At 43.5% G+C, this 16,663-nt stretch overlaps 1 protein-coding gene across 1 annotated transcript in view; it reads left to right on the forward strand.

Annotated features, from left to right (window-relative positions):
* LOC115548971 (uncharacterized) overlaps positions 1–7,635 on the forward strand; it is a 138,740-nt gene extending 131,105 nt beyond the window's left edge. The window contains exons 50-51 of the mRNA XM_030363930.1: positions 4,728–4,878; positions 7,326–7,635. Of these exons, the coding sequence (XP_030219790.1) occupies positions 4,728–4,878; positions 7,326–7,336 (162 nt within the window). The 3' untranslated portion in view covers positions 7,337–7,635. The remainder of the gene's footprint in view (positions 1–4,727; positions 4,879–7,325) is intronic.
* The last annotated feature ends 9,028 nt before the right edge of the window (positions 7,636–16,663 follow it).

Genomic DNA, 16,663 nt, shown 5'->3' on the forward strand with positions numbered 1-16,663 from the left:
ATAAATGTATCAGATAAAAGATGTTTATCTTTTTTTGTTTGCTGATTTAATGCATTGTTTGCACCTTTGTGTTGTAGCTGGAATTGATGCACAAGCCTATAGTTATGTAATGGTTCAAATGCTATAATTGACCTGGGGACCTGGTTTTGTCTTTGTACTTTGCTTTGGTTCAGTGCAGTAATCTGAATTCCATTTTGAGTCTTTTCTGTATGGCTTGACTGTTTACTATTCAAAATAAATAAACCTGCATTTGTGATAACTTGGCTGTCTTCTAACTACTGGTTGCATGCTGTAATGACTTAACTAAATGTGAAGAGGTTGCAACTTTAGAATAGGGAACATGTTTGGGTTAATGAGGGTCATAGTACTTTTGAGTTAAATATGAACAAGACCCCACTATAGAATAGGGACCATATTTAGATTTAATAAGTTAAGACAGGTTTCCACTTGTAGTTTTGCGTTGTATTCCATAAGAATAGACTATACCAATCCAGAGTAATAGAGGGCATGACTATTCTTGTGCTATTGCCCCTTTACAAGGCCCCAATGATGCCTTGGTTAGGCTGACGTTGACGCAAACTATTTCCAACATACCTTCAGATTTTAGTAATAGACCTGTTGGATGGCGTCACAGGTTTCAGGGACGATTTTCCGAATTGTAGACACCCATTTCAAACTGATATGAGAGACTCTTGAAGCCTTCTCCTGCAATCATAAACAAACACATGACTTGGTGAAATACATGAGCCCCTGCACAGGTTCCAAGAAAGGAACCGAAAAACTAAAATAATACAAACAAACAGCTTACCTGTTGCGGGGAAACGCAGTGTGACCATCAGACGTTCACCGACAGATGTACAATCCCGGGTAATTGGTGTTGCATCGCTGGATACTCGGTACGCGATACTCGATACAGGATAAAATTGTTGAAATCACCTGGCTCGTCCATCTCAAGTTCCCGGCACAAATTCGGGAAAGCTCCTTGAGTCTGTCACTGTTGTTTCCATGACTTCACCCACTTAGTGTGATTTATCCATATTTTTCACCTGCGACATCTTTCTTCTTCCACAAGCAGAAGTAGCCGAGAGCTGACAACGCTAGTATCTTCTTATCACTAGCCATCGTATTATTTCAATTTCAGAGAGTAATGACAACAACAATTCTTCTTGACTTCTCAACACTCTCTGCTGACAACAATGACTGACAACAGCCTGCTCTCTGTTTAGGTCTAGAGAGATGTTCGGTCATTTCCGTTTCTTGTTTTTTTGTGGCCACAACCCAGATTCGCGCCTCCTGCTGTTATGGAGACATTACGTCTTGTGCAAGCACAGAACGTATGCTCAAGTCGGTTTTCAGTCAGGTGTGTTCTTCACACTGTCTTTTCTGCCGATGATTTGCAATTGGATTGGTGTGTCAGGGCCTTAAGGCTCCCCACTGAATGTGACTGGACTGGAAACATACAAACTGTAGGCTGTCCAGTGGAACCCCTATAGATAAGAACCCTAAACAACCTGCTCCTTAAAGATATACACTGGGAATGGCGTTGGATAAAAGCACAAAAACGACTTAATAGTGGGTATTAAAATACTCTCAACTTGATGAGGAATAAGTTCTGCTTGTTCCGTTCAAATTCCTTTTTTTGTCTTCTTTACAGTTCCCTTTAGCTTCTTTACAGTCCTTTGTAGCATCTCTCCAGTCCTTCGTGGGGTCTTTATAGTCCTTTGCAGTGTTTTACAGTCCTTTTATGATGTCTTCACAGTCCTTTCTAGTGTCTTTATAGTCCTTTGTAGCGTTTTTACAGTCCTTTATAGCGTCTTTACAGTCTTTTGTAACAGTATTCAGTTCTGAACACTCAACCAACATGTGATATAGCTTGTCAGAACACTCTGAAAGGTACAGCGATAAAAGACCAACAGAGCCTTGGACCTAACTCTTGAGAAAGCTCCAGAAAGTACTGTCTCTGCTGATCCTTCTTCAGGATTGAAATTAGTGACGAGAAGCCATGTGAGGTTGTCTGAGATGTATGTACCAAGAAATTTAAGTCCATCAAAATATCAACAGATAGACCCATTGATGGAAATAGAAATGAGATAGTTTCTGATTTGAACAATGATTAGGGGTCCAAGCCAACAGGTTGGATCCCTATTGTTTTTGTAAGGATTGTTATGATACTACCCCCCCTAAAACTGGGACCACAGCCCAAACCGTAAATGGTGCACACACGCCAATTGCATGACTAGATCCAGGTCCGGCACCGCTACTCAGATAACAAAATCCAGACACGCCGGTCCCTAGGTGGCGCTATACCAAGGAATACGCGTTTGGGGCTATAACTCCCACACCGAACCTCCCACAGTCCAAAACGTTATACACACAGATTCACTGGAGTCTGTTGCATCTTTTGGCATAGGCCACGCCCCTTTGCGTCTATAATTTTTTTTCGCTAGATCGCGAAAACCGCTAAACTGCCTTTTCATTATACGTGGAAAGTCATAAATCCAAAGAAATCCAAAATTACACATCGGATCGAGTCCAAATTTTACACACATGTTGGTGCTACCCTTAATGTCGTTCTAAAAAAATTCGCCATTAGGGGGTGCCATAAACGAGGAAATTGTTCATCTCCTAATTGGCCAAAGGAATGTTCTGAAAACGCGTTTGGGGCTATAACTCCCACACCGAACCTCTCACAGTCAAAACCTTTATATCCACAGGTTCACGGTAGCTTTTTGAATACATGCTTTGCGTTGTGCCGGTGAAATGCACATCGCTTGGACCCCTGGATAACTGCTTGCAGTTCTAGTTTATTTTGTCTTTACATTGCATAACATTTATTTAGTTGATGCTTTCTCAAAGCATCTTAGAATAAGTAAATTCAACCATGAAGATCAAACACAAAATGTGCAAGAGTCATGAAAGGACATAACATTCCTAAAATAAGCAAACTACTTTAAGTGCAATGTTATAGAGTGTAGATATCATAGATGCATTCATATTTGAACACTTATTTTTGAGAAATGGATGTCTGAACGGATGATTTCGGTCTGCAAAAGATAAGTTGTTGTCATGTCTAATCCCTGTCATGTGATTGATGTCATCTGCAATTTTGATGATTGATTGTTGTTGTCATATTTGGCAACACAATCGTGAGTAAACAGACTATACAATAGGGGACTGAGACAGCAACCCTGAAGCACATCAGTCGAATAACTTATTTTTTGATTTGATTTGATTTAAATTTATTTCGAACATGTAAAAGAAAACAAAAAATATACTGTGTATCATACACAAATTATTGATGTTAAACAAAATAGAAAGCATAATTCGATACATAAATGATAAATACTTGATAATTGTAACATGTTCGAAAAGGGGTGGGAAGAAGTTTACACTTATTTAATCCCATCCCTTCTCCGTAATTCATTGAAATTAACATTCCTTAGTCATAATAATTATGAACAGTTTCATTTATTAATAAATAAATATATATATATATGTATATGTATATATATATATTATTCCTTAACGTATCCAAACATAAAATATATATATATATTTTTTTTCCTTTTTATCTTTTTTTTTTTTAATAAAATGTGTAACTTATATGTTCATATCAGATATATACTATAATTTCTTACACATTTGTCAATTTTTTTTATAAATAAATTAACAAAATAAACAAAAAAAAACATTCATGAAAATACATAGATATTATCTCACTATTGATCAATTTTTGTATCCAAACGATATTTTTCATTCAGAAAGAAAATAAATACAAAAAAATAAAGAATAAATAACAAACTAAATAACTAAACAATTAACACCCAAAGAAAATCAAACACCTTCATCCTTGTACGCTGTGAGAATCATTTCCTTTAACCTTGTTTTAAATAGTTTTATGTTAGGACATTGTTCGAGCTCTTTTTTTAACCCATTCCACAATTTTACTCCACAGACAGAAATACAAAAACTTTTTCTGGTTGTACGCACCTTTTTCATTTTAAAATTAAACAATCCCCGTAAAAAATAACTCCCTTCTCTTTGTGTGAATTTTTTTTGAATATTTGCCGGTAGTTTGTTATTTTTTGCTTTAAACATTAACTGTGCTGTTTGAAATTCAACCAGATCTGGTAATTTGAGTATTTTTGACAGCATGAATAATGAGTTTGTATGATCCCTATACCAAACATTGAAAATGGTCCGTATAGCTATTTTCTGCAGAATAAAAAGTTAATGTAATGTACTTTTGTAATTATTGCCCCAAACCTCTGCACAGTAACTTAAATAAGGTGAAACCAGTGAACAATAGAGGATGTATAATGACTTATGATCCAGAACCTGTTTAGCTTTATATAATACTGCAATACTTCTTGACAACTTCGAGTGTATATGTTTTGTGTTTATGTAGACGAGATGTGTTTTGCTTGCTCTCACAGTTTGAGGCTTGCCTGGAAATCAAATAACCAGCTGCTGTTGCAAATGCTCAATTTCAGCAAGCTCAGTCACAGTAGGTTTGTCTGAAGTGGACCATTGGACATACATCCTGGAGGTCCAGGAGGACAATACAAGTGTGCACACACACAGAACACCCAGCAGTTGAATGGATGGTTCAATAGTCCACCCCACCCTTAAGACTTCGGCCATGCATTAGGTTCCGTTCATCATCCCCTTGAATAATGACCTGCTGTACTCTGTGACCACCCCCCCCCCCCCCCCCCCCCCCCCAGGTGGACCCGGGCCAGTTCCTCTCTGTGTGTAGAAGGAGCCCCTGCAACTCCGCCCGGAAGCTGGTGATGACCTCCCCCTGTAGATTGGCAGCTGCGTTCGTCCACCTCTGCCAGCAGAACCACGTCCCCATGGACCTCCCACTGCACTGTTGTGAGTCCAGTGGTCTTGCTGGTATTTTGTTGTTGTATATATTCTAGAACACTCCGGGTGCTTAGGCGGGAGTCCTCGAGCTCTATATTTAAATAATATAATCCAATATATCTGCAAAATACATAATATATCTATATAATATCGCGGCCAAAAGCTGTATGGGCCCCCCCAAACGACTGCGTCGGGTTCTCCGACATCTCTTGTTCTTCCACTGATACGTCATTCTGAAGTATGGACTGAGCGGCGACATGGAGGAGGAGAAAGGGATTGTTTTGCCGTTTGCGGACTCCCGGTACTTCCACCACGAGACTCGTAGTGGAGGTTATCTCGGCCATGGTTGAGAAGGATTTGGGGAAAAGGAACTTTGGCTTTGACTCCCTGATTGTTGCCCGGGATTGTCTCCCGCCGGAACCCCGCTGCCGGGGCGCCGGAGCACTACCACTGGAGCACCACCACCGGAGCACCACCACCACCACTGCCGCGGGCAGTGTTTGGGGTAACGATATTACTTTTTTGGGTAACAAAGTAAAGTAACGCATTACATTTAAAATATCGGTAACTACACTACTTTACTAGACTATAGTAACACCCTTTCTTGCGTTGCCCAAGCCGTGTTTGCCTGCGTGTAAAGTTCTGATCTGTTGTGGTGCGTGCATACGTGCTGCCTGTGTGTCTGTAGCGCCTGGTTGTCTCGGCACGTTGCCATAGTGATTGATTTGAGTGACGTAGCTGCTTTTGGGAAGAAGTGATCGGAGCGCATAAAGAGGTTACACAAAAAGACCGGCTGGTTGCAAGCTTCATTGTAGAAGACATGCTTCCCCTGTCGACTATTGAATCGCCCAGATTTAGAAAAATACTAGATAAAATGCGACTCGACAGCCAACATCGGACAGGAGAACGTTTTCCCATTACCTGAACAAGTGTTATACCGACATGGAATCAACGAGGAATCGAGGCATTTCTCCGCAGCATGGATATTGTTCTTTCATATGGTTTTATATGCTATTTTGTATTGATTTATACAATAAACACTTAGTGATGATAGGGCTATGATGTTTGTCGATGTATCTACAGTCAATTAAGAAACGGGAAAGTAAAGTAATAAGTATTGAAGTTACTTTTTAATTGCAGTAACTAGTAAAGTAAATTCATTACAATTTACAGAAGTAACTAGTAAAAAGTAACTAATTACTTTTTTTGAGTAACTACCCCTACACTGGCCGCGGGGCACCACTGCCGCGGGGCACCACTGCCACGGGGCACCAGCGCCGTGGGGCACCACCGCCGCGGGGCACTACTACCACAGGGCTCCACCGCCGCCGCCGCCGCCTAGCAGGGGCTCACACGGGAGACAATCCCGGGCAACAATCCCTTTCTCCTCCATGTCGATTCAATGATTCAATCTGGACTTAAGGGGGACAAAGCCAAAGTTCCTTTCCCCCAATTCCTTCTCAACCATGGCCGAGATATCCCCCACTACGAGTCTCTTTGTGGAAGCACCAGAGACGTGAACCCGACGCAGTCTAGTCTTTTCACCAAATGGGAGCTTTACGCAAACCATACCTTATGTTGCGTGTTATGCGCCATAACACCTACAGCAGAACGGTTATCCAAATAACAAAGTATGTTTACACACACTCATGTGGCGCTTGCACGGTCGGTGCTCATTGGTGGGCCAAATTCTCTGGGCGGGCAAAGCAGAGAAAGGGGAGGTAACCTGGCCCCTTATTATGACATATGGGGCCAAATTCCAAATCGGCGCATCTGAGCTTTCATTTTTCAAAGGCGGAGCAGGATACCTCAAACATCATTTCTAGCCACTGGGGAACCATAGGCAGGCTAGGGGAACTCATATTAATGTTTCTACATTGACCCTTAATAGGGCTACAGGTTTTGCAGACAGTAAGTACAGAAGGGCAGCAAATTACTGTACAACAATAGTGTTCAAAAAGCCAGTGTAACACATTAAGTTATAAAAATCTTATGAAGCCAAGGGCAGTAGGAGACATTGAAGGACTGGCCTAGGTGGTCAAACCATCATTGAAGTCTCTCCTGGTGTCCTCCAACAAAAGATTTTGATAACGATTTTTGGTTCCTCAAGATTCAAGAGTTTAATTGGTCCCATACATGCTGGGAGAAATGGCAAGAAATGCTGTGAAATTAAAAGTGACAGTGCCGGCAGAGATTGTGTAACATTCAAAATATTAAATATAAAAACAATTGGTGACAAATAATATACAAATAAGAAATAAATGACAATTAAAACAAGTAGCCCTATATAGAATAACAATTAACTGTAACAGAAAAAAAATTAAATACCTATATTATATTGTCCTTTAAGGAGACACCTAATCGCTTGGTCCTCCTAGCATTTGAATGGCAGTAGTCTTTCTTAAGGACAACTGCCATAGTTATTTAGTTTTCTTCTCTTCTTGGTCCTGTTGCAGTGCATCCGTGAAGGGGAGGGGTCTTGGTCTGGAGATCACCTCTACAACTGCTGACCCCATGGCCTCTCTTAGAAATAAAGAAATAAAGACAATCAATCAAACTGTCTACCATTCATTCCTGATAACCATAGCTATGCAAATTTGGGAATTCGGGATTCGATTTTCCTGTGTTTGTGTAACTGATGAGGAACAGATTGTGTATTTTTGACATTGGTTGTATACAGTTGAGTGTTTTAACTAAGGTGTCAATGCATAGAATGTGAACAACAATTTAAAGCAAAAAGTTTCTGTAACACAGATCGTTGATTTTGGTTATTTATCATTCTCTTTCCATCTGGGAACACAGAAAATGCTTTTTGTTAGAGAAATAATTCAGACAAAAACAATTTGACATTGTTATAAAACATCTGATGTACAACACACCCTAGGATCTATTTTACCTTTTTGTGGATTATTTTACTTTGCTGCGGCTAAAATCAATTTCTCCCATAAAGACTCGATCACTGATAAGTATGAACAGGATTTATTTAAATAACGACATGGGAATATTTTGCATGGTAAATCTTTGGCATGAGCCCCGTCACTGATCCAGGGTGACGTGCGGACTCGGCGTATCCTGCCAGGACTAGCAGGAGCGGAGCCTTCCCCAAAAGAGAGGACGTAGGCCTACGCCGGAAATAGGTGATAACTCGGCATGTCCTGCCGGGACTGGCAGGGGCGGAGCCGACCCCAAAAATAGAATAGCGAAAGGGAATAATGAGACCATACATACCCGCGTAGAAGAAGTGGACAAGGATCTATACTGCTTCTGGAAGATAAAAGGCATACCGAATATACGACATATTAAGAGTCAATCATACATACCGTAAAACGATAAGCTTAAGACCGTCAGCGAGATCGATGAATCACGTAAAAGCAGTTGACTTAAAATACCTCAGCGAGATCAATTAAAATTTAGAGCACTCTGCAGCTGTTACGCAGCGAGCCACGAGTGCTTTCGTGCTGTACCAACTGCCGTGGTCGATTCACTCTCCGGGGTCGCTGCGTGACCTGAGTGCTTTCGCGTTGAACCACCGATGTGGTCAACAAACTCACGAGTGCCCTTGCTGTGCCACCGACGTGGTCACGCACTCACCGGTGTTGCTGCAGCAAATATTGTGTACTTCCGTGTTAAACACCGACGTGTTCAATGAACTCAGAGTGCCCTGCACTTGAGTGTTTGATATTATGCCACCGACGTGGTAATTAAAGGTCCATGTGCCCGAGTTGTGCCCACCGACGTGGTCAACGCACTACCGGGGTTGCTGCAGCGAACGTGGAGTTCTGTGTTGTACCGCACCGACGTGCGCAACGAACTCACGAGTGCTTGAGTTGTTCCCACCGACGTGGGCAACGCACTCACCGGGGTTGCTGCAACGAACGTAGAGTTCTGTGTTGTACCGCACCGACGTGCGCAACGAACTCACGAGTGCTTGAGTTGTTCCCACCGACGTGAGCAACGCACTCACCGGGGTTACTGCAGTCAAACCATGAGTATTAGATAACGTGCCACCGACGTGGTCATACTCACGAGTGCCCGAGTTGTTACCACCGACGTGGTCAACGCACTCACCGGGGTTGCCGCTGCAACCTTGAGTTTTATTTTTCTATGTACGCCACTGACGTGACAGCGAACTCAAGAGTGTTTTCTAGATGATCCACCGACGTGGTCACACTCGCCGGGGTTGCTGCAGGTTAACCTGAGTTATGAAACCGAATTTTGCTTTATGAATTTAGTACCTGATAACCACCACCGCCGGTAGTTGCAAATAGTGTTGCTTTTGGCAATGAAAATTATGACTAAGAGTAGTCATCAACAAACCTTTATCGCGTGAGATAAACGAGACTGGACGCAACGTGGATGCTGGGCATGTGACAATAGCAGTGATTAAATGCATAGTACAATATAGTTGGCGAATAAAACAAGACTAAAAAGTGTTTTACGAAAATAAGACTGCTAAAATGTCTCATTTTCGTTGACCTAAACTAGGCGATAAAGACTTATAACGTTATTTTGTTCAACTGGAACTTCAACTGTTCCAGACATAACATCAATTTTCAACCATTTACCTTATTTAACAAAACTACGCACTTGTAAGTTCGATAATATCTAAATGGAATTACGATAACACTGGAAAGAGTATGAATGTAACTAAAACTAATAAAAGCTAAAATGACAGCTTGACACAAGACTAGACCAACACTAGAAAGGAAACAGGCCACCAAAAACAGCTATGGTTGCAAACGTGTAAAATCTGTCTTAACCGACGTTAGAGAGCATCGTGTGCGCTTGAAGAAAGAACCTTGAATTCGACCGGATGTAGGACGTCGAGTTCTGTGTTGTACCGCACAGACGTGTGCAACGAACTCACGACTAGTGCCTGAGTTGTGCCCCAGTTGTGCGTTGACGTGGTCAACGCACTCACCGGGGTTACTGCAGTCAACCATGAGTAATAGATAACGTGCCGCCGACGTGGTCATAGTCACGAGTGCCCGAGTTGTTACCGCTGCGCTTTGGTCAACGCACTCACCGGGGTCGCCGCTGCGAACCTTGAGTTTTATTTTTTCCATGATATGCCACCAACGTGACACCGAACTCAAAGAGTGTTTTCTAGATGATCCACCGACGTGGTCGAACTTGCCGGGGTTGCTGCAGGTTAACCTTGAGTTATATAGCCGAATTTTGCTTTATGAGTTTAGTACCTGATAACCACCACCACCAGTAGTTGCAAATAGTGTTGCTTTTGACACCGAAAATTATGACTAAATGTCGTCATCAACAAACCTTTATCGCGTGAGGAAAACAATGCTGGTCATATGACAATAACTATAATTAAATACGTAGTGCAATGTTGTTGGCGAATACAAACGAGATCGAAAGTGTTTTACAAAATAAGACTGCTAAAATGTCTTCATTTCCGTTGACCTAAACTAGGCGATAAACTGTAATAACGTTTTGTCCAAACAGAACTTCAACTGTTTAAGACATAACATCAATTTTCGACCGTTTACCTTATTTAACAAATCTACGCACTTGTATCTTTGATAATACCTAAACGGAATTTCAATATGTTGCATATTCTTGAAGAAAGTTGTCCAATCCCGGGATGCTTTTAACTGACTTCATTTATTATAAAGTCGGCATGTTTCGGTATGGTAACTGAAGCTTAACGGAGGGAATTGTATCTAACGCGTGTGAGAGGAAAATACTGTGATCTACTTCAAGCCCCCGGGCTTAGGCCCGGGGTGGCTCTCTGCCGTCTACCTATTGATCTCTGGCCTCTCGAGTTCGAAACCACCCGCTAGAGAAGACGTCAAGTGGGCGTGGCCTAGTGGGCGTGGCCGGGGTGACGTAAAGGCTTCGCCTCCTTCTGTGGTGGAGCAGCCTTCAATAAGGTCTTGAGGCTATGTGAGGGAAATGCAGCTTCTTAAAATACTTATCACATATCACTAGAAAGAGTATGAACGTGTCTAAACTAATAAAAACAAAAGTGACACCTTGACACAAAGACTAAAACTAGAATGGAAACAGGCCGCCAAAAACAGCTGTAGTAGCAACGTGATAAACCTGCCTTAACCGACGTTAGAGCATCGTGTGCGCTTGAAGGAAGAACCATGAATTCGACCGGATGTAGGATTCGTAAGCTGTGGAAGACCGCCTTCCCAGCCGTTTGATAGACGCGACCGGCCACCCTTGTTCAGCGGCTGTGGTTGCCGCTCCAATCCGGAAGGAGTGGCCAATGTAGAGGGGAGATGGTGGGCCGCACCCTTCTACCACCGTCACGAGATTGACTCTGAACCACCCTTTAGTCATTGGCAGGCCGCAAATAAACAGGTGATTCGGGGACGTGCGTTGCCGAAGCTTGAGATAAAGGAACATGGAAGCGTAAGGACAGAGAGTTGTTGATTCTTGAAATGATAATACTAACAGCTGCTCCTAGGCTATCGCTTTTAGATGAAAAATGCCTTGCAGAGAAGGTGACATCAGCGAAAGTCAGGCCCCGTGTAGGGGAAAAAGTCTGAGTAGGAGACGTGTACGCATTTGCGCATAAACCCGAGAACGCATAAACCCGTAGAACGCATGAACCCGTAGAACACATGAACCCGTAGAACACATGAACCCGTAGAACACATGAACCCGTAGAACACATGAACCCATAGAACACATGAACCCGTAGAATGCTGTGAGAAACACTGACTCGAGTAATATGTTAAAATAAGGATGAACACTCCCAGAGAGAGCACACTAATCTATTCAAAATATCGAGTGAGTTGGAGTGGCCAACACACATAAATAATTGTAATACACCAAAATTGTTAACTGACATACATGGCTAAACAAGCAAATGAAAAATGAAATACCCCGTGTAGGGGAAAAAGTCTGAGTAGGAGACGTGTACGCATGGACGCATGAACCCGAGAACGCATGAACCCGTAGAACTGTGAGAAAACACCGTCTCGAGTAATATGTTAAAATAAGGATGAAATCTCCCAGCTCTGAGAGAGCACACTAATCTTTTTGAAATATCGAGTGAGTTGGAGTGGCCTACACGCGTAAATAATTGTAATAGGCCTACACCAACATTGTTAACTGTCATACGTAGCTAAACGAGCAAATGAAAAATTAAATACCAACGCGACTGAAGCTATTAACAATAAGACTATAAATATAATATAAAATGATACCATAATGTACCTGTTCTTTGTCTTTGGATCTTTTGAATAAATTGAACGATATGTGAATCGCATTGCGAGCAGAGGAACGTGAGAGTTAGTGAGCAGCAGCTGAACCAATCTAAAAGGCCCTTCGTCAATAAAAACCTTTTAGTAATAATCAGTTACCACAGTGCCTAAAACCCATCAACTTCATTCATGTTAAAGTGAAGGGAAAAACCTCAGACACAAGGAGTTAACCGAACAGTGCACGGTATAAAGATAATTATGAACCTTTGATTGCGAACGTAGAGTTCTGTGTTGTACCACAACGACGTGTGCAACGAACTCAACCGGATGTAAAATCTGTATGCTGTGGAAGACCACCTTCCCAGCCGTTTTGACGCTGCTTTGTTATCGCAAAACATGGTTATACGTTAATGCCGCCATGCTTTGCCCCCAGAACGCTAGCTGCTACGATAGGGTAAAGCTCGAACAGCGCAGACGACTCTGACCCGAGGGCGAACGTACCAGCTTCGACTGGCCATCCCTCAGCAAACCATTGCCCTTGGGAGAAACCTCCTAACCCAACCGAGGGAGCCGCATCCTGAAGCTGGACTGGTAGAGCTGTGAGAGAAAATACGCTGCGGGGGCTAACGTGGGGACTGCAGTAGCCATGGTAGCAGGGCACGTGCCAGGTGCGTAGCCTGTGAAGGCGGAGGAAGCCGAGCCTGATGGTTGCTGGAAGTAGAAAGGCGCCGTGGCGACCGACGACAGCGGGTTGGGGGCCTGGACCCGTCCGGGAGTTCCGCATGGCGTTTCGACGGCGTCCATCCTGGCGCCAATGCTTTGCACCAACTCGGCGAGGGTTTGTAGAACCAGGCGGATGTCCGTGTTGGGAACTTGTTGGTGGTGTTGTTGAGGATACCGGGGACCGAAAAGAACGGCTTTCTGCGCTCGCTTGCCGGGACCAGAAGTAGTAGGCCGACCAGCACGAATCCGAAGTTATGACCTCTTGGTGTGTATTAACCGACGTAGCAACTAAGCGACGAGATATGCAAGATAATCAGAAGCACAGTAAAGCAGCAGCATGCGTCGAACGAAGATCTGAGCAGCAAAGACATATGTTAGACTACTCTTAATAGAGCAGGTGTAGGCAGGTGATTGGAAGCTGGTGATTGGTGATTGGCGGCCAGCCGCGCGTGATTTGAGTCCAAGCTTAACATTTCTGAAGCCGCTTCTATGCAGGGACTAACCCTGATTAATTTGGTGCCCAGTGCAAGAATGTTGATTGTGCCCCTTGTATTGCAGACAAGAGCGTTCTGTAGGAGTGCAATCTGAGTGAGACAGAAGAGCATTCTGGGTGAGACGGATATTGGGGGGATTCAAAGAAAGTGATTCCCCCAAAATTCGAGCATCTAACACTTAATTTCCTGCATTCTGGTAAATTTTTATGAAATGTGTTTATTTATGTAGAAGAAAACACAAACAAATTTGTTCCTATGCTGTAGGGGTATTCCATCAACCAAGCTAAAAGCTTGGCTAATTTCACTAAGCCTCGCTATTTTCAGTTAGAGTTTCATTCCGGTAACGTGATTTAAGGGATTCTGGGTTAAGTAACCATGAGAATTTATCCGACCAAACTAGCCTTGTTCGCGGCAGGTTAAATACCAGAATTAGTTTGAGAAGTTTCAGAGAAGTCCGTGTGTTGGAAACAAGTGTACCATCAGAAGGTTCCGCCAAGCCTAGTCCTCACGATTTCGTCAAGTAAAAAATTACATATATGAAGTACAAACAGCCTATATTTTCACATTAAGTGTCTCAGATTAAATGATTAAATAATTAAATGAATTGCATGTTATCATGGATTTTTTCTCAACACATTTTTATATAAATCTATGTATTCTACCGTAATGGGCAACCATCATTTGGGTGAGTGGTCTAGCGCTGGCGCTGTGGTGCGGGCTGCCAGAGTTCGCGTAGTGAGTAGGTCTTAGAATTCTTGGCATTGGCTTATTTTTGTAATTCCCTTTGTTAACGCTTTATATTAAGGTCCTTGTAATAAGCCTTAGTTAATATTTAATAAGACCTTGTTATATACTTGTTAACATTAATTTGTGTTAATAAGACTATCAATAAGTGTTAATAATAAAATAATCAACATGTTTATTGTGACATTGTAAGAACTTTATAAGCACACATAAGAAACTTGTTAACTATTTATTGATATCGAATAACATTAATAATGGTCTTATATATAACAATAAGATTCTTATAGTTGTTAATAAATGCATTACAAACCCATTTATTGAGACTTACTAACTTACCTATCATGTCATTGTTAAACCGGTAACCCTTCCTTTTACAGTCCCCTAATTACTAGGTATTTACCCGCTACATACATGGTAAATCATAGTGTATTACTGGGTAATTACCACTGGTAATAAGAAGGTAAATACAGAGGTAGTTACCCGGTAAATACATGGTAAATCATAGTGTATTACTGGGTAATTACCACTGGTAATAAGAAGGTAAATACAGAGGAATAATCCGATAAATTATAGTGTATTACTGTGTAATTACCACTGGTAATAAGAATGTAAATACAAAGGAATTACAGCTGAAGTACTAAGTAAAACCTCCACTATTACCCATCAACTCAACTAAGTACTGTGTAGTTGTAACTATTTTAGGATGGTAATAACTCTAATATAGTGCACTTCCTAGGAAATAAAGCAACCAATTCTTAGAGATTTATTAGATGGGCATACCTAATAAACCGTTGGAACACACAAGACCGGAAACCATAGCAATGCCGGTAAACAAACCCCGAGAAGCCCAATCCCTATGAGAGCTCCCCACGCTACGGCCATCCGGAGGCAACAGAGCTGTTGGCCGTGATATTATATATACAACTATAATATATTAGATACTATTATATATAGAGCTCCGGGAGTCGCAAACTGCAACAATCACTTTCTCCTCCATGCCGCAGTTCACCCCGGACTGCACTGCACTGAGTTTGACGGCTGAACGCTGATTGGCTGTTACGTTACACATGTCACTCAGTTATCACGCTGTTGAACGCTGATTGGCTGTCATCACGACAAAAACTTGTTGCCGGTTCTATTTCATCCTTACTGACCGCCAGAGGCGGTGCTTAAAGCACTGGATCTCCACCTCGCGCATGGGCATTTCGAGTACCTAATACCAACATAGTCACCTGTGACCCCCACGTGACACCGGGAAGGCTATATCTTCCAGTGTCATTAGAGGATCTGTTCCTTACATCTTCTCGCTGCGCAGGTACCGTATTGAACCTTTGTTTGAGAAAGGAAGGAAGCTGTTACAACTGGCTACGTGCAGCCTCGTGACCAAGGTCGGAGCTGCGGGTAATCGTCCTCCAGACGCTGTGGCTAGTTCATACAGATACTTAGTGAAAGTAACTATAAGAAGAGTGGCCGGCGTTTGTTTGGGAGGGCAGTGTGCTCGCTCCCGCTCCCAGCACTCGTTCGCCTCTTGCTCTGTTATTGTTTGTTGTGTTAGCCGTTAGCTTTGCTCTGTTCTAACCATCAATTTATTTTTCCCTTACAACTTACCGGTGAAGGCAGTGCTCTCGCTCCCGCTCCCAGTAACGTTTTTGTTTGGTTTCTCCCTTGTTTAGCAGCAGCGCTTACGCTCAAGCTAATTAATATCGGTCGATTTCGTTTTCTGGTGAAGGCAGTGTTCTCGCTCCCGCTCCCGTTAACACTGCATTTGGCCCTTGTTTGATAATTAGTAGCAGCGATCACGCTCAGGCTAATTAGTTTCGGTTTTTCATTTTTTCTTGCGAGGGAAGTGCTCTCGCTTCCGCTCCCAGTACGCTACCGGTGGCCGCCTCTATAATGGCTCACCTATGTGTCGCCTGTGCGGCTCCTCTTGAGCCTGAGGACGGCCACGACAGTTGCCCTCCTTGCCTCGGTCTCGAGCATCTGAGGGAGAGCCTCACGGACAGCGCCTGCATGAACTGCAGCCTCCTGCCTTGGGTGCTCAGAGTGGCTAGGCTAGCAGAGCTGGAGAATCGGGCAGCAGCCAACGACCCCTCTGCTGTAATGAGCCTCCCTCCCAATCAGCCCGGTCATTCGGGACGGCAGCGGCATGATGGGGCTGCGGCTATGGGTGCCCCCCCCAAAAAGAAGGCAAGGGGCGGGCTTGCTGCTAGGGTGGACGGATTGGCGTCCGACATGGAGCAAATCCGGTCCCTCCTCCTGGCCCTTCAGCCTGGGACTGGTCAGGGGCTGGCGGGGCTACAGCCCGGCCCTCCCTCCTCCCATTTTGAAAGCGATGTCCTCTCTCTGGCGGCTTCGGCTAACCTCTTTTCTGAGGCTATGACCGAGGGCGATGCCTCCCACACGTTGGATGAGGCCTCCTGCTCCTCGGCACAAGGCTCCCTGCAGGGGGCAGCAGACACCTCCATGGCGGCCGTCCTGCGGACCGCTCTGGCTCGCCTGCAGCTTGACGCGGCGCAGACGGAGTCAGCCCAGGCCAGCGCCTTCTTCAGGCGCAACCCTGTCCCGGCCACATTCTCTGTCCCTCCTTCAGAGGAGTATCTGAAGGAGCTCCATGCTTGCTGGAGGGACACTAGGGCCCTATCCCACTCGACGTCT

Source organism: Gadus morhua, chromosome 8 (genome assembly GCF_902167405.1).
Source record: "Gadus morhua chromosome 8, gadMor3.0, whole genome shotgun sequence".
Taxonomy (NCBI): domain Eukaryota; kingdom Metazoa; phylum Chordata; class Actinopteri; order Gadiformes; family Gadidae; genus Gadus; species Gadus morhua.